Source organism: Tachyglossus aculeatus, chromosome 11 (genome assembly GCF_015852505.1).
Source record: "Tachyglossus aculeatus isolate mTacAcu1 chromosome 11, mTacAcu1.pri, whole genome shotgun sequence".
Classification (NCBI taxonomy): Eukaryota; Metazoa; Chordata; class Mammalia; order Monotremata; family Tachyglossidae; genus Tachyglossus; species Tachyglossus aculeatus.
The window spans coordinates 44,781,340-44,806,621 of NC_052076.1; the positions used below are offsets into that span (position 1 = coordinate 44,781,340).

General features: G+C 43.1%; 1 protein-coding gene across 2 annotated transcripts in view; it reads right to left on the bottom strand.

The window, feature by feature from the left end:
• ZCCHC14 (zinc finger CCHC-type containing 14) overlaps positions 1-25,282 on the bottom strand; it is a 76,197-nt gene that overhangs the window by 41,518 nt on the left and 9,397 nt on the right. For both annotated transcript variants that reach the window (XM_038753834.1, XM_038753833.1), the window contains exon 2: positions 5,695-5,818. In XM_038753834.1, coding sequence (XP_038609762.1) covers positions 5,695-5,818 — 124 coding nt within the window. The remainder of the gene's footprint in view (positions 1-5,694; positions 5,819-25,282) is intronic.

Sequence of the window (25,282 nt, forward strand, 5' to 3'; positions counted from 1 at the left end):
CTCCCAAGGGCTTAGCACAGTGCTTTGAACACAGTAAGTGCTCAGTAAATACGATTGACCGACTATGCACGTGGGTCTTCACCCCTTAAGCACTTTGATAATAATTACAGTATTTGTTGAGCGCTTACTATGTGCCATGCACGGTGCTAAGCGATGAGGTAGGTTAGCAGTTTGTACCACGTGGGGCTCACAGCCTTGACCTCCATTTTATAGATGAGGTAACAGGCACAGAGAAGTTAAGTGGCTTGTTACGGTCACACAGCAGGTAAGTGGCAGAGCTGGGATTAAAACTCACATCCTATGACACTCAAGCCCGTGCTCTTTCCACTAAAGCCACACTGCTTCCCTATTCACTATTTCCCATTCACCCCACGCTCAGCCCCACAGCACTTATGTTCACAACCACCTGTAATTTAATGTCTGCTTCCCCCTCTAGTCTACGAATTCCTTGTGGGCAGAGATGTCTACCTACTCTACTGAACTGTACTCTCTGAAGTGCTTAGTACAGTGCTCTGCCCACAGGAGGGACACAATAAATACTACAGACTCATGGACAGGGGGGCGTTGGGAGGGAGAGAAGCTTTGGTGTTACCTAGACCCAGCCTGAACCCAGCCAAATATAGCTTTGGCACAATCTTACTTAGTCCATGCCTCAAAATCCATTTGACCAGAGCACCAACCCACACCCACGCAAGTCTGTAATTTGGGGCTTTATATACTTTCCTTTCCTGCAAGGTTGTGAGTGTAAAGGGCAGTCAGCGAAACTACAGAGCACCAGAAGGGAAGACGCTACCTGGACCTCTATGCCTGCCTAGGATTGAGATGTTCTTGATCAATGATACTTGAAGGATGGACATTGACTCACAGAAGGCAGAGAAGTGCAATAACATCACTCCCTGAGTGCCACGTGAAAATTGCCAAAAATCTATAACGTTTAAATAAGTGCCTATCCTCACAGAGTGAAATTACGAGGTGAAAAACAGGCAAAGCAACACCAAAATTTGACATCTAGACCTATAAAGGAGTACAGGTGTGCCTCCAGTTGCAAACCACCACCATATGTAAAATCCACAGAGGCAGTAATTTTTAAGGTGGTCCATGGTCTGGAATTCCTGCCCAACATTATGTCCAATCACTGCAGGCAACATAGCCAAATGGGAAAAGCATGGGCCCGGGAGTCAGAAGGACCTGGGTTCTAATCCCAGCTCTGCTACTTGTCTGCTGTGTGACCTTGGGCAAGTCATTTTACTTTTCTGTGCCTCAGTTACCTCACTTGAAAAATGGGGATTAAGACTACGAGTCCCATGTGAAACACAGACTGTGTCCAGCCTGATTACCATGTATCTATCCCAGCACTTAGAACTGTGCAAGTGCTGAACAAATACCACCCTCCACCCCCCTCCCAAAAAACCCCCAAAACAAACAAAAACCATGCGCAAGGGAGTCAGAAGACCTGTGTTCTAGTCCCAGCTACATCGCTCGTCTTCTGTGGGATCTCAAACAAGTTGCTTAGCCTCTCTAGTCCAGTTTCCTCATCTGTAAAATGAGGATAAAATACCTGTTCTCCCTCCCTTTTAGAGTTCCATGTAGGATCAGAACTGTGTTCAATCTATTTTATAACTACCCTTGCATTTAGCACAATTCTTGGCACACTATAAGCCCTAATACCATCACCATCAAGAATCCCCTCCCTGCCTTTTCAACCTCAGTCGTTCCCGGAAAAGATTTGAAGCCCAGCTTTTCCGCTTCGATCAGTCCCTTGGAAAGAAGACAGAAGGGACAAGAGACCTTAAGTCATTTTAGGCAACCCCATCTCTCCTGCTCTGATTCTGTACTGCTTTCAGCTGAAACCTTCTTTCAGCTGCTCTCCCACCCAGCCTCCTCAGCCAACTTCTCTGCCTCATCTGAAAAGAGCACAGAATTGCAGTGAAGGCGAAGAGACTGACTAAATCTGTCAACTACCTCACCCTTATTCTGGGCTACACTCAGATGAACAGAAGAAAACCCTGGTCCCAAGCTGCTGCAGAGGAGACTGTCAAGGCTGCCGCTGAGGCTAGAATCTTAGCTCCACCACCTGCAAAATTTTTGGATCTTCAATCAACTTTAAAAAATGACTGAAGAAGAAAACTATGATATACAGTGAAGTACAAAGGCATCCAGAGATGTTCAGAAAGACAGCCTGCTACAAGGTGCTTTATGAAGAATAGAAGGCTGTCATTTAACCAAAGTTGGGCACGTTTTTCACTACAATTTGAAAAAACACTACCACCATTAGCAGAATAAGTTTCTTCTTCTGCAGGGACCTGCAAAGACAAATAATTATTTCAAAACCCCTATTTAATGTTGTGATGTTATGCTTTGAGTTACTTTGATAGAGAATAAGTAATATTTTATTTAATATTATGGACTATTGCATTCTCCACAAATTCTGCAAAATATCCCAATTATTAATTATAATAATAATGGCATTTATTAAGCGCTTACTATGTGCAAAGCACTGTTCTAAGCGCTGGGGAGGTTACAAGGTAATCAGGTTGTCCCACGGGGGGCTCACAGTCTTAATCCTCATTTTACAGATGAGCCCAGAGAAGCTAAGTGACTTGCCCAAAGTCACACAGCTGACAACTGGCAGAACCGGGATTTGAACCCAATGACCTCTGACTCCAAAGCCCATGCTCTTTCCACTGGGCCACGCTGCTTCTCTAATAATAATGGCAAAAGTCTGTGGGAAAACATATCCCACAATATGGCTGTTCTTGAAATGTCCCTATTTCCAAAGACCGTATTATGGCTGTACCTCAGATAATGCCTGTAATATTTATTTCCTAGTGTCCTCTAAATAATAACTACTCTATGGTAGGAGATCTAAGAGATAGAAAGTGTTCAGGTAGCACAATATTGCCCTCAACTAAGTTAATTTTGTTGAGAAGACTAGAAATGAAGTCCAAAGCACAATCTTCTGGCTTATTATTAACAGCAGTATCCTTGGATCGGTTTCAAATCATTGTCAATTTGGCAAAAACCATGGCAAGAAAATAAAAATAATCCATTAAAACATAAAAAACTCAGGAGGCACATGTCTATAATTTGGGGTTAATATTATTCTACTTGTCCATGTTCCTGACAAATGGCAATGTACCTGGATCTTTATTTGTGTTTTTACAAATCTGTCTATGGACAGTAGACTAATATAGTATATTAATGCCAGTCTTCCCCTCTAGACTGTAAGCCTTTTGTGGGTGAGGAACACATCTACCAACTCTAATATACTGTACTTTCCCAAGCACTTAGTACAGTACTCTGCACACAGTAAGCACTCAATGAATACGATTGACTGATTTCTAACCCATTACAAATGCCCTCCCTCTGCAAGGAACTCCTTCCCCACATCTGTCCAACCATGTCCCTCGATGTTCACCTTCAAAATTATCCTAAAATCATCTCCTTCGGGAGACATTTCAATTAATGGCATTCGATGAAGTGCTTACTGGGTGCAGAGCACTGTGCCAAATTACTAATCCCAATCTCCCTGGTCACAGTTATATCTACTTCACTTATTTACTCCTAGACTTGAATACTGTTTCAGCCGCCTGCTTCTCCCTCCTCCAAGACTATGCTACACGCTGCTTCTTTTTCCGGAAATGTTGCTCGGCACACATCTTTCAACTCTTCAAAACCCTCCACAGGTCCTTCATGTTCCTCCGTATCGACATAAATTCACCACAGTTGGTTTCAAGACTCTCCACCAACTCACCCCACATTCTCTTCACCCACTACTCTGCAACTTGCACTCTTTATTCCTTCCATGTTAATCTAACTGTACTTCACACTCAGCTCTCCTGCTTCTGTCCTAGGCTCAAGCTATTACCAGGTTGTTCCCTCTCTCTGCAAATCAGATAGGCAATATTGTTACCCATACTCAAAGTCCTATGAAAGCCCACATTCTCAAAAATGCCTTCCCCAATTAATTCCTAGCATCTAAAGCCATAAAAACTCATCACAGACCTGGGCTGTAATCCTGGTTCTACCACTTCCCTGCCACGTGATCTTGGGCAAACCACTGAACATCTCTGTGCCTCAGTTATCTCATCTGTAAAATGGGGATTCTATACTTGTTCTCCCTCATGAATTGTAAGCCCCATGTGGGATAGACTGTGTCCCACCTGATTATCTTGTGTCTACCCCAGTGCCTAATACACAGCGCTTAAATATCAGTCATCAACATTATGAACTTACACTCATTTCAGTGCTCATGTATCTGTGTTTACTCATATATTACATTATGTGTACTGACTGCTCTCTAACTATTTTTATGCCTGTCTCTTCTATTAAAGTTCCTTATGGAGGGAAAATAAGTTGCTTAGTTGCTTCGTACTTCTAAAGTACAGTGGGTGCTCAGTAAATGTTACTACTGCTATTACTACCTAGTTTAGGACTGTGCACAGGGCAGGCACTCAAATACTGATGAGGATAAACAATGCAGTTACCAAAAATAATCAAGCATATACAGTGAATTTGAGCCTCAGATCTTCTTTTAATCAATACTGTCCATTTTAGATTGTAAATTGCTATAGAACATGAACATCACGACTTTTTACAAACAAGGTCCAAGACAAGCATCCACATGTGCAGGGTATTAATATTACATGATAATCAGAAGCAAATGAGTTTGCCTTTCAGATAAACAGAAGGATAAATGGTCTCCATGCCAGTGGAGGGAGCAAGCAGGAAAGAGTAGTTTAAACTTAATAAAATGGACTAAACTCACATGATGGAAGAAAAGTACATTGATTTTTAAGGCATTTCCAGTATACAAAGGCTTTCAATTATCCACACTAAAAATAGGACATCTGTTCACAACAGATAAACCGCTAGGAACAGATGTCCATAATCCTCTCATAGCACGGCATGGATGGAGTTGGTAGAGGCCACAAATGCCCATTACTAGCTGGAGGGAGGAGGTCCTCCCCAAGAGCACCCACAAAACTTCACATCCACCCAGCAGGTGAGGCTGGGCCTGGCCAAGACTCTGGGTCAAGAATGGAATGGGCCCTTGCCAAGCACTAACACATATTTCCTTGGAGGAGTAAGTTCCATTAACACATATTTTCATGAAGGAAATAAGTTCCATCAGGTATTAGCTTCAGTTTCCAAAATGGTAGTTCATTTTTGGGTGCCTGTAAAAAAGCAGTAAGGATTATCCCACCACTGAACTGGCCATTCTCCAGTCTTAGGTGTTCCCCAAGCTTCTCATTCAAATGTGAGAGGAATTAGTGCTGTTTCTGTAGATAGTTGGTCTGAACATCCTTTGGAGAGCAAAAACTAAAGCTTTTCAAATATTTATTTCTGGGAGAGGTGAGTGTGGGTATGTACATGTCCAAGAATATGGTGGGCAGAGAAGAAAGGTGTATGAGCTACGAGAGTGGGAGAAAGGTGAGCTATTGTGGGTATATTGGGGTTGGGGGGAGAGAATGTTGAGAAGGGCCAGAAGCAACAGTACTGCAGAAGTGCCAAGGAAGATAATATGCAGACTGTGTGTGTAAACATGGGAATTATATGTGGTCATCAATTTGTCCATCAGAGATGTCATCGCCAATTACATATCATTAAAATTATTGTCTTCCTTGATAAAATAAAAACTGCCTTTTTCCTTAACGGAGTGAACGCATTTTTGCAAAGCCAGCTGGGACTCACCTTTGGAGTGTTTTCCTGAAGGTCTCTTAGGTAATGACTCTTCAATGGAATGTGCTGATGTATGTAGTGCATTTTCCAAACTGTTACTGACACTGTTTACAGGGGTCTCAGCTCTTGGAGTGACCTGAAGGGGGAGGGAGGTGGAAACAGAGTAATTACACATACATTTTAGGATTTATTTTTCAAAGTATCATGTGAAAATGATTTCACTATTGTTTAAATCCACTGCTCGTCTATCCTAAAAGCAAGTTTAACTACAGGTACATAAACCAAAGTCTTCTAATAATTTTAAGTTGGCTTTTTTTTTTTTTTTACCTACTCTAAGTCAGTAGTTTAAACCTTGAATAGTGTTTCAGTTCTCTGCGAGTGGGAGCTGCGGAAAGGGGATCCAAGAAGGCCTCTTGCTGAGCCAAGTTTTTCCTGTCAGTGTGAGTTGTTTTATCTTCTAAACCTGGAGGACTTCTTGGAGTCGGAGATATCATCTATACAAGTGATTGTCACTGCTGCTCCTCACCCTACAGGAGACTGGTCTACTACAAGGTAAATTGCTGTGCAACCTCCTGGGTTTATAGAGATGCATGCTTGCTGTGTCTGTGACCGCTACTACTCCCCTCCTCAAAAATCCCCAGTGGCTGCCTGTCATCAAAAAATAACTCCTCACTCTCAGCTTCAAGGCTCTCCATCACCTCGCCCCCTCCTACTTCTCCTCCCTTCTCTCCTTCTACAGCCCACCCCGCACCCTCCGATCCTCTGCCGCTAACCTCCTCACTGTACCTTGTTCTCGCCTGTCCCTCCGTCGACCCCCGGCCCACGTCCTCCCCCTGGCCTGGAATGCCCTCCCTCCGCACATCCGCCAAGCTAGCCCTCTTCCTCCCTTCAAAGCCCTAATGAGAGCTCACCTCCTCCAAGAGGCCTTCCCAGACTAAGCCCCCTTTTTCCTCTCCTCCTCCCCATCCCACCACCCTACCTCCTTCCCCTCCCCACAAGCACCTGTCTATATGTTTGTACAGTTTTATTACTCCATTTATTTTACTTGTACATATTTACTATTCTATTTATTTTGTTAATGATGTGCATTTAGCTTTAATTTTATTTATTCTCAGGACTTGACACCTGTCCACATGTTTTGTTTTGTTGTCTGTCTCCCCCTTCTAGACTGTGGGCCCGTTGTTGGGTAGGGACTGCCTCTATATGTTGCCAACTTGTACTTCCCAGGTGCTTAGTACAGTGCTCTGCACTCAATAAATATGATTGAATGAATGAATGATTTAAATGGGAATAAATGAGCTATTTGAAGCTTAATTTTTAAGCCATACAATATGCTTGAAAAACTTCATTTTTATCCTTCTATACAAACTGATCTCTCAGCATTTCATATATTAATTCTTACGGGAACCTTTCCTGTGGCAGGTCAGAAGCACACACTGGTAACCAAGAGGGAATTTTTTTAAGTTTAAAAGTAATAGATGCATACTGAAACCCAGTGGTGGTACTCAGCAATAACTTAAGGAATCCCTTATTTGCTAAAATAGGTTTGAGAGTGTCACTGTTTAGCATCAAATTCTACAGAACCATTTTAATGGGTTTTTTTTTATTTTTAAAGAGGATACATCCTAATAAATTGAGTGATTACACTCACCCTAATTTTTATTTAAATGGACAGAAAAGCAAGTCCACACCACCCACTGCCTTCAAGCAGCCCGGCCCAACCTGTGGTTCATAAGTCCCTGGAGATGGGTTAGGTGGCCACAAAGTTGAACCCAGTAGGGGCAGACGGGGTTCAGATGGAACTCAATTTCAGCCCCCCATTTTGAGGAGTCTGCAGCTGGAGGAAGAAGGTGTTGCGGGGGCTGGGTGGGGGCGTGCCTCAGCACAGTAGCTGGGACACCTCTCTGCACCTCACTGGACAATTACCCACTCATCACACCATATCCCAGAAATGAGTCCCCCGATACTTCTGGTTCCACTTGAACACCGCTGTCTGGTGCCAGAAGTGGGTAGGGTATGGGCTGAAATCAGATCAAGATAAGGCCTGGATTGCCAGCTGTTACACCTCTCTCTGGAAAGCAGGCCATATAATATATATGTAATAAGTGAACCTCATTATTTAAAGCATGAAGGGAAAAGCTGTGATTTGGTAATGTGACAGTTTAGACATATTACATAGATCAGCCAACAGAAATGTGAAGTACAGGAACCATAAGCATTAAACACTTCATCACAAAACACGTATACTGGCACAAAGCAAATCATCACCATCAATGGTTTTTATTGAGCGCTATGTACACAGCACTGTACTAAACACTCGGGAGAGTGCAATACCCCGTTGTATTGCCTGCATGCCTGCAATGAGCTGACAGTCTAGAGGACAAGCAAATGTGATGGCAACTGTGGAACCTGACAGTGTTCCTGACTTGGCCTGAACAACGGGGAATTCCCTGTTGGTATCTCTGGGTACAACTTAGTATTTTAGGGCTGAAAAACAAGCTTAGAGCCACGCAAGCACATCACTTTTGAGATGGCAATTGTGGGACCTGACAGTGTACCTGACTTATTGGCTTGAACAACGGGGAATTCCCTGTTGGTATTTCTGGGTACAACTTAGTATTTTAGGGCTGAAAAACAAGCTTAGAGTCACGCAAGCACATCACTTTTGATATCAGGTTGTATTCTTCCATGTGGCTTCCGATCGGCTTCAGAAGATCCTCCTTTTGGGGGTGAACCCTGCCCTGAGGAAGCTTACATTCTAGTGGAGGTGGAAGCTTATAATCTAATGGAGGATACAGACATTAAAAATCATTTACAGACACAGGTAAAAGAGTGAAACTTGATCAAGGGTAAGTTGGAGGCTTCGCATGGCTGGGCTTGATGCCACCAAACCTCACCTGAACCCAAGAAAGGTCACGCCAAAGGACATAATGATCAATTTTAAGAGGCCTTGACATATACTATCTAAAGGTCTATACATTTTGTATTTCATTAGCTGGGTAGTTTAGATCAATGTAGAACTGCAGAATATTACCACCTCACAGCAGAAAAAGCTTTACCTTGATAAAAATACCATCCACAAATGAAAAATTAACCTGCTTTTCCATTAAATAAGAGAATAATAACAGAATAAAGAGGAGCATGTCAAGTGGGAAGCAACAGAGTGCATAGGCCCGGGAGTCAGGAGACCTGGGTTCTAATCCTGCCTCAACCACTGGCCTGCTGTGTGATCTTGGGTATGTCACTTAATTCTTCTCTGCCCCAATTCACCACGCTGTAAAATAGGGGACTAAATATCTGTTCTTCCTCCCCACTTACATTATGAGTCCCATGTGGGGCACAGATAGTGTATGATCTGACTGCACTGCAGTGGTTGGCATATAATAAACTCCGGAATCCCCACAATTATTTTTTTATTAAATAAAAAGGAGGAGCTTCTGAAGCCAATTGGAAGGCACATAAAAGAATTAGTCACATCCAAGAAAGTGAAAATTCAATCTTTTATTTTTCCTCAAAAAAAAAGTATCCAGAAGAGACTAAAAAAAAATTCCCATGAAGAAATGCACTCTGCTTGCTATATTAAATTCCCTCCAGCCAACAAATATTGTTGCACTCCTAATCACCCACAAGTAAAAAATAATGGGTTATAATTAACCAGTCACCACGTTTATTTTTTCAAAACAATGTACTTTTCAAAGATATATTATAGAAGAAGTTCAACACACTTAGTGGCCAGATATATTTACTAGGACTTCCGTGGATTGAACTTCCCCGGGGTTAAGTGATAAGGGATCTGAAAGAATTAGGCTCTGGACCAAGAGGATTTTAATTAAAATTAAACCACTGATCCAAACAACTGGTTCAGCTCTTCAGGTTACTTATAATCCCTATCATCAAGCATCCCATCACTTTAACATTAGCCACTGGAAAGGTCCACTGCATATTTGACAGACAGGTAAAACACAAGAAACATTTAGAGCAGATAGTTTTGGACCTAGCTATAAGTTTGCATTAAAGACCGGCGTTAAAAGTTTGATAAACTGATCTGTAAAAGACCACCAGTTCTCTACTATCAAGGGGGCTGAATTACTTGAGGATTACTTGGTTTATGAGCAGATATGGAGATTTTCTAGGCTGGACACCTTAAAGTCCCCAGTTTCTCCCTAGCATAACATAGCTCATGCTCTGTATTCTCCCTCAAGAGACCCCACCAACTACTTAAAGGACTGCCTGTAACAGCTCCATCCACCTTCTCCATCAGGGGAAGAAATGGGAAGAAGAGAGAATATTAACACGACAGGAAGAAAAGCAAAATTTCAGTCAACAAAGATGTGCCTAAGCTTCAACCACCAAACCACTAGCATTTGGAATCAGGAGCCATGAGATCCATGACATTTATTAGAAAAAAAAAAAGACCTCAACAAAAACAAAAAACACAAACCAAAAATTTAATAACACTAAACATGAAATGATCCAAATCCAGTAATCAAAAAATTAATAACCTTCAAATATCTTCAGTATTTCATTCCAATGACTTTCTACTTATTCTTCCATGTACAAGCACTTCTCCCAGCAAGCTTTAGTCCTGCTCTGAAATTTTGTTTATGCATCTTAACTTGTGCTCTTCCTAAAGGGCCAATTCTTTTTGTTATTTTTGGTTAAAGTTAATTTACCCCATGTGACCTGTCCAATTAAACTCAAATGCTATCTGACTCATGCTCACACTGGAGTGCTAAAGTCATTTCAGCTTGATGTACACAAGCCGAGGTCTGATCGGTTCCAAATGGTGCCCTTCAGCTAGGAAGTTAAAGGTATTGTAGTCATGCACGCTGCACTGACAATTTTTGGCCCAACAGCTAAGTAATTTTTTTTCCAATAGCTAAGTAATTTTTTTTCCAATAGCTAAGTAATTTTTTTCCCCACTAATTTCAAAATCTTGCCAGTATACACACTTAGTACTTTAGAAAAAATGTACAAAAGCCTTTGCAATGTAAGAGTCAGGGAGTCATTCTTTTCATTCTATTTTCAAGCCAACAATTTTTGATCTTTCAAATCTGAGATCTAAGCAAAAATGAAATTCATTTCATAAACATTACCTTAAGTGTTCCAAATTCAATTAAGGGTCTGGAAGAGCCTCGCAATAAATTCAACATTAAGCTTACAAGTTACCCCCTTAAAAGTGAGTTTGATACTGGCAAATTCATAGTCAAGAAGCAGTACATATTAGGTAACATATACTACTATTTACATGGTCTGGAATAAGAATCCTCTTGAAACCCAAGTCTAGAAGCCAGGTTGAAGTCAATTTCAGGCAGGCACTTGCCTTATAACAGTGATGGTATTTGTTAAGCACTTACTATGTGCAAAGCACTGTTCTAAGCGCTGGGGGCTTAAATATTTGTGAAGAGGGATTTTATTTTGTGGATTTTTTTAAACCAATATACAGGTAATCCAGGTAAATCCAAATAATAGAGACAATCACCCCAAATAGTCAATATAGCATATCAAAACCCTCTACCGTCCCCACTGTACATGTTCAATTCCTGGTTTCACATTTCACCGGCAAAAATGTTAAATGCTTTGTTGTAGTTGTACCAATGGTAGCTATTAAGTGTTTACGGTTTGCAAGGCACTGTACTAAGTGTCAAAAAAGAATATACTAGGTGAAAATCAGAAATGGTCTCTCTGATCCTCAGTGGGTTCATAATCTAAAAATAAAAGCTGCGGTGTGGGGAGAGGGGGTGGGTGACAGACACACATAAAGAGAAATGAAACCAAATAAGATAAAGATATGGACAGATACACAAACTAAAAACTAACAAAAAAACCAACAGTAGGGTATGGAGGATAGAGGAGCAGAATTTCAGGCTCCTTGTGGCTCAGAGTCCAAAGATCAAAACCGCAGTCCTGGCAGCAGCTGCCACAGACTCCCTAAGGTTTAGTAAAGGCATGCAGCAGCTGCTTTTTTCTTACCCACTGGGGTGGTACAAGGTTTTTTGAACCTCCCTGCAAAACAAGCCACTGTAAGAATTGATTTTGAAGATCAAGTTAAGTTCTTTTAGTTCTTTATATGAGGTGACACAGAGGAAGTTTAAAAAATGTAGAGTTTTATTGGAGGAGGTTACGCCCAGTATGTGACTATAAAGAGGGATCGATTGCTTTCAATTGATTCACTTACTCAACTGAAGACTCCAGTTAGAACAAACTGGTCAAATCGAATCAAGTTCTGAAAGTTTGTAACATCGAATACAAATTTTTTTTTTTAAAAAAAGCAAGGACCAAGTCAGTGTTAAAGGTGCTTTTCAAATACTCAAAATTACACCACAAAAACACATAAAACTCACGAATTCATTTTGCAGAAAAGCAATTCGCAGTTGTCACCACCCAGCACTCAACGGCACTGACACTGGGGTAGGCAGTAAACCAGGAAAGCAAGAAGGACGGATAATTGAAAATGCCTTTCACAGAGATTCCTTGTCTTGGGCAAACCACTAGGACCACTGTATACAACCTCCAACCTTCACCCCAAAGGGCAGGTATCTCTTGGCCCGAGCAAGCTAACCTAACAGCTGATGCGGGGGTGCATCCATGTCAAAAACCTTCCAGCTTTTACAGGGAGTACCAGAAACACTAGCTTAGGCTCACTGGCCACTCGGACAGCACACCTGCCCTGCACAATGGGAACTGAAGGGTTCACCTGCAACAGCACCCAGTTAATCAGCTTGTATTGGTCAATCTTAATCCCGGCCTTATTGAAAATAATGGGTTAATGTTGCCTAGCATTTTGAGAAACTGATAAAAGGCACTATAAAATACGGTGGAAGCAAAATATGGTAGCGCTTTACTAAAATAAGTATGTATTTAAGTAACAAACCAGTACGAGAAAATAAATGGTTTCAAGAGTAAAAGCTATTTGCTGACTTAGACCAAGTTAAAGCCAAAGCCAATGCTAATAACAAACCGTTTTCCCCATCTCACAATATTCCATCTAATATTTTTAAATCTATAGTCTTACTCTTATATTTCCGGGAAACTATATACAAGGTTGCTATGCACAATAACATCACTATGGATTAGCCTCTAAAAACATCAGTTCAAGTCTCCTATCGAGGAAAAAACACAAAAATGAGGGATGGAGAAATCAATTAATACTATTTATTGATCACTTACATTGTGCAGAGCAATGAACTAAACCCTTGGGAGAGTTCAACAGAATTAAGAGCAGACACTAATGAAGGGAAGTAGATACTAAAATAAATTGCAGCTAGGAGGAAGGAATAAAGATTATCTACCTAAGTAGATGGGGGGAGAAAAAAGTACCCAAGTGCTTAGGTGACAGGGAAATGAAGTGGCAATTGGGGAGGGCAAAGTGGGGGAGGGAAGAATCATATGCTCTAAAGTTTTTTTTTAAAAAAGTTAAATATTTCATCTCATCAGGTATTCACAAAAAATAAAGTCCTGCTATTTCAAATGAGAGAGGAAGGCCTCCAGATGCTTTTATTTTTTAAAAATCAGACGAGGGGTCAGCAACTCCTACCACACCTGCTACACCAAGCAGTATTCCAGCTATAGGCCCCTTATTCCCAAGGGATTATGTCCTGGTCTCCCAATTCTCCCTCCTATGCTGAGGAACAAGTCCCAGACTTTCACTTGCTGTTATTACCACTGAAATCTCCCATATCTCTTGGAAGTACCTGGGCAGTCTTTGAGTGGCAATAGCTGGCTATCATCTCCAGGGCAGATTAATGCGGAGTTTTAGGGGCTGCAGCCCAGGGCCGTAAGAATTCTCCACCCCGCCCCGGAAAAATAAATCCATTATAGTTAAATTATAATACAAGGGTGGCTGAGGGGGTGATCCTACCAGGTGAGGGCAGGGACTGGTAAGGAGAGATGGGGTCTGAAGGCAGAGAGCAAGTTACGAAGCAGCAAGAGAGCAGGTAGTAAAGGCTGGAGAGGGCAGGCAGGAAGGCTACTACAGGGACTCCAGGTAAATGAAGCGAGACGGAGGAGAGGCCAGCTGTGACGGGTCCTTGTGTCCGGCCACTTGATGGGAAGATCAGAGCCACCAGGCTGAGGTGCTGCAGGGTCGCAGGAGGAAGGGGGCAACTGGCAATGTGCCACCTACACCCTCGCCACTCTGGATGTGCCCGATTTCATCTGATCTTGGAAGCTGTACATGGTTAGGCCGGGCTAGTACTCAGTATGGAGACCTCCAGGTGCTGCAGATTTCTGCCTCTTGCTCCTGGCACCTAACACTGCTCACCTGCAGCTCTGCAGTGCCTGTGCTTTGGTGAGGGTAACAGCACTCCTCACTTCCGTGGGTTCCCTTCCTCACCCAGCCTTTTAAGAAACTGGGGACAGGATCTTGATACTGCCAAGGAACAGTAAAATTCTTCACACTAGGAAGTTGTATCATAATTATGGCAGAAAACTAGTTGTTAGTCACTCTGTGACAACCAACCACTCCTTCACTGATCCATTCCTAAGTCCCCTTCCAGGAAAAAAAAAAAGTCCACAAAACAGACCTGATTAGGCTCTTTGGTTCTTAGGTTAAAGATAGTTCTTGAAGATTCAGGTTGAACCTATATATTATGCAGCCTCCAGCCCGGCCCAGCTATCTTCCCCCCTATCCCCCATCCCACGAAACCTATTTTTAACCCCAGGGATATCCACAGCCAGTTCAGGGTAACCCTGGAGGTGACAGCTCTTGACCCAATGAAAAGGCTTAATTAATCCCCACCACCACCTCTGCTATTTTTAAACTGAGTTATCCACAGATCAGGCCTAGAAGTTAGACATTTAGAAAGCAGAGAACGGATGAAGTCCCAATGGTACCCCATTAATTTCTGTATAAAACAAAAACTAAGTGCTCGTTTCAAGGCTCTATCTACCAGTTGTCTCCTTTCTGGCCCACTCTTCTTCCACCATATCCCAGGTTGCAGGAGTCACTCCTCCCAAATTAACTACCACTTTCCTCTTGACTCTCCCATATCCAGTCCATCAGTTGTGCCTCCTTCCTTCTAAATGGAATGAGAAGCAGCATGGCTCAGTGGAAAGAGCACAGGCTTGGGAGTCAGAGGTCATGGGTTCTAATCTCAGCTCCAACACTTGTCAGCTGTGTAACTTTGGGCAAGGCACTGCACTTCTCTTTGCCTCAGCTACCTCATCTGTAAAATGGGGATTAAGACTGTGAGCCCCACGTGGGACAACCTGATTACTTTCTATCTCCCCCAGCACTTAGAACAGTGCTTGGCACATAGTAAATGCTTAACAAATGCCATTATTATTATTCAACTTTGCCCAACCACATTTCTCCTCACCGTTAAAGCCCTCCAAAAATGCCAAGAGACATCCCCCAAGTAATCCCCACTTTCCTGGTCATGCCATTCCATTATTCACATGTATAGCATTTGTTTATCTTACTTGATTACTCACTTTCTATCATCTGTTCTTAATAATAATGGCATTTATTAAGTGCTTACTATGCGCAAAGCACTGTTCTAAACACTGGGGAGGACGTAAGATTATCAGGTTGTCCCATGTGGGGCTCACAGTCTTAATCCTCATTTTACAGATGAGGTAACTGAGGCACAGAGAAGCCAAGTGACTTGCCCAGGGTCACACAGCTGACAAGCGGTGGAGCCGGGATTAAAGCCCATGACCTCTGACTCCCAAGCTCAGGCTCTTTCCACTGAGCCACGCTGCTTCTTGTTCTTACTATTCTACCGATTACCAATTTTCTATCTGCTGGTTTCCCCTTCTTAGACTATCTGCTACTTGACGGCAAAGACTACACATGCCAAAGCACTTAGTCACTTAGTAGTGTTCTACCCACTGCAGACATTCAATAAATCCTGCTGCTAATGATACTGAAGAATGCAGTTCAAACTTAGAATAATGATGAAGATTTGCATAAACTCAGGGTAAACACGGGTTTCACTGTAATACTAACCTTGAATGACATTGTAGAGAGTTTGCAGAGTGAGCATAGTTAAAACAAGGACCACCTTTGTTATTTAGAAATGAAAACAGGAAATATTAGATAATAATAATAATGATGGCATTTGTTAAGCGCTTACTATGTGCCAAGCAATGTTCTAAGTGCTGGGGTAAATATAGCTATAATTCTATTTATTCTGATGGAGTAAATAGAATTATAGCTATATACACATCATTAATAAAATAGAGAAATAAATACGTACAAATATACACAAGTGCTGTGGGGAGGGGAAGGGAGTAGGGTAGAGGGATGGAGGGGGCGATGACGAGGGGAGGAGAGGGAGGAGAGGAAAAAAGGGGGGGGGCTCAGTCTGGGAAGGCCTCCTGGAGGAAGTGAGTTCTCAGTAGGGCTTTGAAAGGAGGAAGAGAGCTAGTTTGGCGGATGTGTGGAGGGAGGGCATTCCAGGCCAGAGGTAGGACGTGAGCCAGGGGTCGACAGCAGGACAGGCGAGAACGAGGCACCGGTGAGGAGGTTAGCGGCAGAGGAGCGGAGTGTGCGGGCTGGGCTGTAGAAGGAGAGAAGGGAGGTGCAGTAGGAAGGGGCGAGGTGATGGCGAGCTTTGAAGCCGAGAGTGGGGAGTTTTTGCTTGATTCGAAGAGTGACAGGCAGCCACTGGAGATTTTTGAGGAGGGGAGTGACACGCCCCGAGCGTTTCTGTACAAAGATAATCCGGGCAGCAGAGTGAAGTATAGACTGAAGCAGGGAGAGACAGGAGGATGCGAGATCAGAAAGGAGGCATGGTCTCACTATATAAGTAGGAGGAAGAACAGTTCTTTAATCCCCATTTTACAGATCAGAAACCTGAGGCACAGGGAAGTGACTTGTCCAAGGTCACAGAGCAGGCAAGTGATGGAGTCAGGATTAGAACCCAAGTCCTCGGACTCCCAGGCCTGTGCTCTTTCTACTAGGCCTTGCTCCTTATCGGGCTTTGGTTCTTTTCCCACCACACTATACAGGTTGGTGGGTTTTGGACCCTTCCTCTCCCTCCCGCCCCACCCAAGAAGCTGGTGAGTAGTCTTGATCAGGAGGCTTAGGAGGATTAGAAGTTCCTCTCTGGCCACAAATCCACCTCCATTCACCCTCTCTCAAAAACTTAATGACCCACTCTTTTGCCCCTTTCTTTCTTTCTCCACAGGGTTGCTTAGAAACTCTAACCCTAGCAAAAAGAGGCATCAGGTGGGGGCACACTAATGGAAAGCCATGAGACCAGCAGTAAGAGCACACTTGAAAATAAAAAGAGAAGGAAAAAAAGGGACAGAATACAAAGTACCTGTCTGTCTAACCAAGAAGAGAATAGGTCTCTTCTGAGGGTAGAAGTATTCAGTATTTTGTTATAAAAACAATGATAGTCTTAAAAATAATGGCCTGGCTTAGGTGATTTTTATGCTGGTTAGTTTGCCTGGTATTTGCTTTTGTTTGCTTGATTCTGTGATATATTTGCAGTTTAAAATTGGCATAAAGATTTATTTTATTCCATTTTCCTTTTTCCTTTAGCCCATTAAATCATATTTTAGCAAAGGTGCTCTGAATCTAAGAATTCCCTGTCACTCTTCTCACTCACTCCTCCCTTCTCACATGCCATTGGTAGATCCTGCTAGTATGAAGCTGGAAAAACATAAATCCTGGGAACCTGAAGCCTGAACATCTCAGCTCTATACTCTTTTCATTTAAAATGAGAGGCAATCAATTGCTGTACGATTTTGTCACCACTATTTCTCCACAAAGGTGTTCCAGCCTTCCCATTACATAGCTAAGCCTAAAAAAAAAATACCCAGGCCAAGAAAAGGGAAACAAAGCAAAACCAAGAAAACCCACAAATATAATGAAGTTTTTTGCACCTACTTTACAAGCATCTAATTAAATACATATTCACAAAACTATATAGACAATACCTTTCTGCTCACCCCTCCCACACACAAAGAGAACATGTCATTTAAATATCTTCACCATCTTTTTAAAGCAGTAGGCATTTATTTGGAGGCAGGGGGAGGGGTGCTGGAGGCACTGCATAAAAACATGCGTTTTCTAATTTCAAATTACTTGCTGCTTTCCCTAACACACACTACAATTCTCACTGAACTGAATGGTAGTTAAAAGGAATACTACTACTACCAGATTTTGGTGGATTGGTGAGTGGATTAGAGAAGCAGCGTGGCTCAGTGGAAAAGAGCATGGGCTTTGGAGTCAGAGGACATGGGTTCAAATCGTGACTATGCCACTTGTCAGCTGTGCGACTTTGGGCAAGTCACTTCACTGGGCCTCAGTTACCCCATCTGTAAAATGGGGATTAAGACTGTGAGCCCCATGTGGGACAACCTGATTACTCTGTATTCCCCCCCTCCAGCGCTTAGAACAGTGCTTGGCACATAGTAAGCGCTTAACAAAAGCTATTATTATTATTATTATTAAAGAGATCGCGGTGGGATTAAAGAGAAAGGACAGTGATCAATTGGTAGGTGTGAAGGTGTCCAATGCTGTTGGGGTAACCAGTCTCCCATTGTATTTTTTAATGGTATTAGTTAAGCACTTACTCTGTGTCAAATACCGTTCTAAGCACTGGGGTAGAGACAAAATAATCAAGTTGCCACAGTCTCAGAAGGAGAGAGGATTTAATCCCCATATGACAGAAGAGGCAACTGGGCCACTGAGAAGTTAAATGATCTGTCCCACGATCACACAGGGGGCAAGGGGTGGAGCCGGGATTAGAACCCGCGTTTCCTGACGCCCAGGCCTGTGCTCTTTCACTAGGCCATGTCTATCTATGGGAAAAGTCTACGGGCACTTCAGGAACCCAAAACTAACAAGCTGCTGTATCCAGCTGGCTTCCCTTGAGCACTGCTGTGGTCCTGAGTTGATTTGATTTGTGGAAATCCAGGTGGGGGAAGTTCAGTCACAAATCTGTTCTTTCTAAAACAAACCTGCTGTCTGTGAGATTTTTATCCTCATGTGCATTAAATGAAAGAAATGTGCAAGAAATGTCCTCCACAATGTTCAGCCTTTCCCCCCAAAAGGGTGAACAATGTCGTCAGAAAAAGCGTTGCTCATATATCAAGAATTCTTCCAAAGGGTGCAGCTGCCACTGGCAATAGACACCCCAAAATAATGAGGCTGGCTATTTATGTAGGTCTTTAGTTTAAGGTTGGGGGAGATTAAGGAGGGGGTGGGGTGGGGAGAAGCACAATAACATCAGCAAGGGGACATGTATTAAGTATTCCAGAGTGGTAAGGAGTTGGCTGAACCAGCACCCTCTTTCATCCGGTACTTCATACAGCCAGCACCATTCACTGCAAGATGGCTGGCAGGCATAACAGACTTAGTCACTGACTATTTAACAGAAAATCTGTCAGTCCTCTAAAGCCGAGTGGTGTACCTTCAACCCTCAAGTCATTATTGACTGTAGCCCTGAAAAGGCGCCAGCAGTAAGCACCAGCTCCTCTGGCTTTTGGAACCCAAGACAAAATCCCAGTCCAGCAAACCATCCTAAGGGAGTTCCCCTAACCAACCTGAAGCTCTGACTGAACCCAACTTTAACTATGGACGGAACAGAGTTGCTCATTCCTGGTGCCGAGACCACTGAAGGGGCAAATTATGTCAATTCTTCACTGGATCAGAGAAATTTATCCAGCAATATTTTTGAACTTCACCCTTTCAATTTTAGGGAGGAATATTTCTTTCCCCCAGTCTAGCCCCCACTAAAAAAGATCTTCAGTTGAGGATCAAAATATTTCTCAGTTTTAAAAAAGCCTCTGGAGGAAATTCCACAACTTCACTTGATAACTTCTTCCACTGTTTAATTACATTGTCAGAAATCTCTTTCCCCTATCTTAACCTACAGCCAACCTTGTATCAAAGTCAATTCCTTTGTAGTGCAACCAAGACCATTTCCTCTGGTTCTTCCCTGAGTGAAAAATGGCAGATAGCCAACCTAAACTACTTCCTTTACCCTAAAACAAACACAAAGACATCCAGGGTTCTGACCTTCTGTAGAACTGATCTCTAGGATTTTGGCAGAAAATGTATTTGTCCATCCCTACAATGACACACTTTAATAAGCTTCTAGACACTTCTAGACTGTGAGCCCACTGTTGGGTAGGGACCGCCTCTATATGTTGCCGACTTGTACTTCGCAAGCGCTTAGTACAGTGCTCTGCACACAGTAAGCGCTCAATAAATACGACTGAATGAACAAGTGAATAAGCAGCATGGCCTAGTGGCAAGAACACAGGCTTGGGAGTCAGAGGACGTGAGTTCTAATCCCAGCTCTGCCACTTGTCTGCTATGTGACCTTGGGCAAGTCACTTAACTTTTCTGTGGCTCAATTACCTCATTTGTAAAATAGGGATTAAGACTGTGAGCACCATGTGGGACAACCTGATTACCTTGCATCTACCCCAGCGCTCAGAACAGTGCATAGCATTCATTCATTCATTCAATCGTATTTACTGAGCGCTTACTGTGTGCAGATCAGAGCGCTTGGGAAGTACAAGTCGACAACATAAACAGACGGTCCCTAACCGACAACGGGCTCACAGTCTAGAAGGGGGAGACAGACAACAAAACAAAACAAAAACAAAACATGTAGACAGGTGTCAAAATCATCAGAACAAATAGAATTATAGCTATATGCACATCATTAACAAAATAAATAGAATAGTAAATATGTACAAGTAAAATAGAGTAATAAATCTGTACAAATATACACAAGTGCTGTGGGAGAGGAAAAGGGGGGCTCAGTCTGGGAAGGCCTCCTGGAGGAGGTGAGCTCTCAGTAGGGCTTTGAAGGGAAGAAGACAGCTAGCTTGGCAGATGTGTGCAGGGAGGGCGTTCCAGGCCAGGGTGAGGACGTGGGCCAGGGGTCGATGGCGAGACTGGCGAGAACGAGGCACACTGAGGAGGTGAGCGGCAGAGGTGTGGAGGGCGTGGGCTGGGCTGTAGAAGGAGAGAAGGGAGGTGAAGTAGTAAGGGGCGAGGTGATGGACAGCCTTGAAGCCGAGAGTGAGGAGTTTTTGCTTGATTCGTAGGTTGACAAGCAGCCACTGGAAATTTTTGAGGAGGGGAGGGACATTCCCCGAGCGTTTCTGCACAAAGATAATCCAGGCAGCAGAGTGAAGCATAGACTGAAGTGGGGAGAGACAGGAGGATGGGAGAGTAGAGAGGAGGCTGATGCAGTAATCCAGTCAGGATAGGATGAGAGATTGAACCAGCGAGGGAGCGGTTTGGATGGAGAGGAAAGGGAGGATCTTGGCGATGTTGCGGAGGTGAGACCGGCAGGTTTTGGTGACGGACTGGATGTGAGGGGTGAATGAGAGAGCGGAGTCGAGGATGACACCAAGGTTGCAGGCTTGTGAGACGGGAAGGATGGTAGTGCCGTCTACAGTGACGGGAAAGTCAGGGAGAGGACAGGGTTTTGGAGGGAAGATAAGGAGTTCAGTCTTGGACATACTGAGTTTTAGATGGCGGGCAGACATCCAGCTGGAGATGTCCTGAAGGCAGGAGGAGATACGAGCCTGGAGGGAGGGAGAGAGAGCAGGGGCAGAGATGTAGATTTGGGTGTCATCAGCGTAGAGATGATAGTTGAAGCCGTGGGAGCAAATGAGTTCACCAAGGGAGTGAGTGTAGACAGAGAACGGAAGGGGACCAAGAACTGACCCTTGAAGAACCCCTACAGTAAGGGGATGGGAGAGGAAGGAGAAGCCCACAAAGGAGACTGAGAATGAACGGCATGAGAGATAAGAGGGGAACAAGGAGAGGACGGAGTCTGTGTAGCCAAGGTTGGATAGTGCGTTGAGGAGAAGGAGGTGATCCAGTGTCAGAGGCAGCTGAGAGTTCGAAGGGGATTTGGATAGAGTAGGAGCCGTTGGATTTGGTAAGAAGGAGGTCATTGGTGACCTTTGAGAGGGCAGTTTCGGTGGAGTGAAGGGGATGGAAGCTAGATTGGAGACGGTCAAGGGGAGAGTCGGCGTTGAGGAATTTGAGGCAGTGAGTGTAGACAACTCGTTCTAGGAGTTTGGAAAGGAAGGGTAGGAAGGAGATAGGGCGATAACTAGAAAGGGAGGTGGGGTCAAGAGAGGGTTTTTTTTTAGGATGGGGGAGACATGGGTGTGTTTGAAGGCAGAGAGGAAGGAACCAGTGGAGAGTGAGCGGTTGAAGATGGAAGTTATGGAAGGGAGGAGGGAAGGGGTGAGAGTTTTCATAAGATGAGGGGGAATGGGGTCTGAAGCACAGGTGGATGCAGTAGCACTTGAGAGGAGGGAAGAGATCTCCCCCTTCTAAACTCTGAGCCAGTTGTTGGCTAGGGACCGTCTCTATATGTTGCCAACTTGTACTTCCCAAGCGCTTAGTACAGTGCTCTGCAAACAGTAAGCACTCAATAAATACGATTGAATGAATGAATGAATCTGAAGATACTGCTGGGAAGCATGGGAGAGCAGCAGAGAGGGTTGAGAGCGGGGCGGATGGAGAAGGGGGAGGGGTGACTTTGGGGAGCTCAGACTTGATGGAGTTAATTTTACTAATGAAGTAGGAGGCCAGATCGTTGGGGGTAAAGGATGGAGGAGGGGGAGGAACGGGGGCCTGAGAAGGGAGTTAAATGTACGGAACAGCTGATGGGGATGATGGGCATGGGTGGGTGGCACACGGTAAGCACTTAAATACCATTATCATCATCATCAGTATTATTATTATTATTATATACAGTGGAAATGGGCAATGATGAAGGGCGTGAAGGAAGGTTGGGAACACTGTCTAAAAAATGCTAAGCAAGTAACGTGAATAAGTATTCTGCCTAACATGCCTTCTTCACTAGTTTAAAAAAAGGGACCAAAAGAATGATCAAACAAAATCTAAATGATCAGAGTTTTAAAAGTAGTAAAACTACCACCAGGGAAATAAGCCAACCTTCACTCCAAAAGAGCCTGGTGTTTCACCCAATTATTTGGTCAACTAAATTACAAGTGACAAAAACTGCCATGTAAAATTTTCAACCACCTTCATGCCTCCTTTAAAAACATTCAAATTCAATCCCCAAAATATTCCTACAAAAATCCAAGACAGTGCTACTTTTTTGTGTGTGAAAAGACTAAACCAAGTAAATGCTACTGCCTGACTATATAAAGTAAAATGTGTCAAATACATAAATTTAGAACTCTAGATGATCATTAAAGAGTGCTATACAATCCCAATCACTATTAATGCACTTCCAAAGGAAAAAAAAGGCCAAAAATTAGTTGGGAAGAATGAGCATCTTAATAGAATTTCATTTTAAAATGTGAAAGCCGGAGTGTTAGGATAATAGTTAAGTAATCTGAGAATTTGATTATAATACTTATCACTTATACCCCTCTTTCCTATATAGAGGAATGACGCAGTTTCATTTTGCAAAAAGTATGATGTAGATCAAAGGCAATGTTTTAACCTTACTGTCTTTCAAAATTCCAAATCAGTCTAATTCTGGCACCGTGCATACATACAGAGCCGATGAATTTGCTTCACAAATAATTCTTAGGGCCTACTACCTGAAAGACCAATTGGGAATGGCAAAAATAAATACATAAAATAATGCTCTAGTGCAACTGCATCCCTAATCACGATAATTAGGAGCAGCAAGTTGTGCACAAGCTTTGATCTGTAACAAATAACACTATTAGGGTAGAGGAAAGCAAAATTACAAAGATGGCATAAGTTTATGAAGATTTCCTGGAGCTTTGGTGCAGGGAATTCCTGACAGCAGGAAAGCCAGGTGGTGTTGTCTCCAGTTCCCAAACTGGGGTGAAATCCAGAGTCCCCTCAAATCCACTCCAGGATATGCAATAAGACCTCTGCAGCCCCAAACACCTGGGGGAAGAATGCTACCTGCCTGGAGATGGTAGCTAGAGAAAAGTAGGGAGACTCCTCCATCCCACTTTGATCCCAGAAAAACCTAGTTCCCCTCCAGGCATTCACTCTGTGAACAGTTCCCCAGTAGGGCCCCTCAAGGTCAGAAACGAAAACCAGGAATCCTGTCTCCACCGCAGTCCCAATTTTGGCATACCTGTGTCTGTCAGCCACCAACTGGGATGCTTAGCATAAGCCAAAGGAATGGGATTGCCCCAGCTAATCCAAAATTTAGGATCATCCACTACCTGCCCAATAATTTATAGTACCCTTGCAAATAAACTTAAAACGCTTATCAGCTCACAGAGTAGAAATCATTGATTGCTTTGGGCAAGTGGCTTTTTACAACTCTGATCTTTAGCATTTCTTACTGCCCAGGGCATTTCGCATTTGCAGTGCCGGCTATCATCGAATAAGTACAGTACACAGTAGTAGTATGCTGTACGGCTGCCCTCCATCTTTCCCATCCGTGTAGACAACTCCACTAGCCTCCCTGTCTCCCAAACCGGTAACTTCGGCATTATCCTAGACACATCTCTCTCCCGCAACCCACATATTCCATCTGTCATCAATCACATCTTGTAGGTTCTACCTTAACAACACTGCTAAAATTTGCCCTTTCCTCTCCATTCAATCTACTACACTGATCCAAGCACTTTTAACCTGCCTTTACTACTGCAACCTCTTCGCTGACTTCCCTTTCTCCTTTCTCTCCCCACTCTAGGCCATACTTTACTCTACTGACCGGATCATTAAAAAAAATCATCATTCAGTCCACATCTCCCCCTTCCTCAAGAATCTCTGTTAAGTACTTAACTTTATCGATTCTCTGTACCTCAGTTTCCTCATTTGTAAAATGGGGATGAAATCCTACTCCCTCCTAATTAGACAGAAAGCCACAGTGAGGACTATGTCCAATCTGATTATCTTGTAACTAAACCGGTGCTTGACTTCATTAAGATGCTTAATATCATTAAAATGTGAATTTGGGGTAAAATGTCATTTTATTGATGTGTAATTATAATTTTACCTAAAATTAATCATTGTAATGATACCTATTAAAACACTTACCATGTCAAGTGCTGCTGTAGATACAAAATATATAAAAAGGTCATCTCTCATTAAGACTTTTAAATATTGCAAATAAGGAGATACTAAGGCATTTGAATTTCTCAGAACAGCACAAAGACCAAGTTTTCCAAGGCTTCCGTTAAATCTCTCTCTAAAGGCTTGGAACAGACAATTAAGACCCAAGTTTCACTGGGGTCCTTTAAGAGCTTAATACAGGGCAAGACAAGCCAAACAGAATTACACTAACTGAACTTCACTGCCTTTTTCAAAACCCCAAACTGGTTTGAGAACCAACTGCTACCTGCCGCTAGAAAGGTAGGATCCCAAGGACAAAGGGCCTCCCACTTAATAAAGTGCAGTTATTTTAGAAATTGTATTTATTAAGTGATTACTGTGTGCAGATCATTGTACTAAGTGCTGGGAGAGAACACGTAGGTGGGTATCACATCATCATCAATCGTACTTATTGAGCGCTTACTGTGTGCAGAGCACTGTACTAAGCGCTTGGGAAGTACAAGTTGGTAACATATAGAGACAGTCCCTACCCAGCAGTGGGCTCACAGTCTAAAAGACTCATTACCCCTGTGCCTCTGGGGCTCACAATCGGAAAAAAAACAAAACACCTTTTCAGCTCCCTCATGGGCAGAACACGTCTGC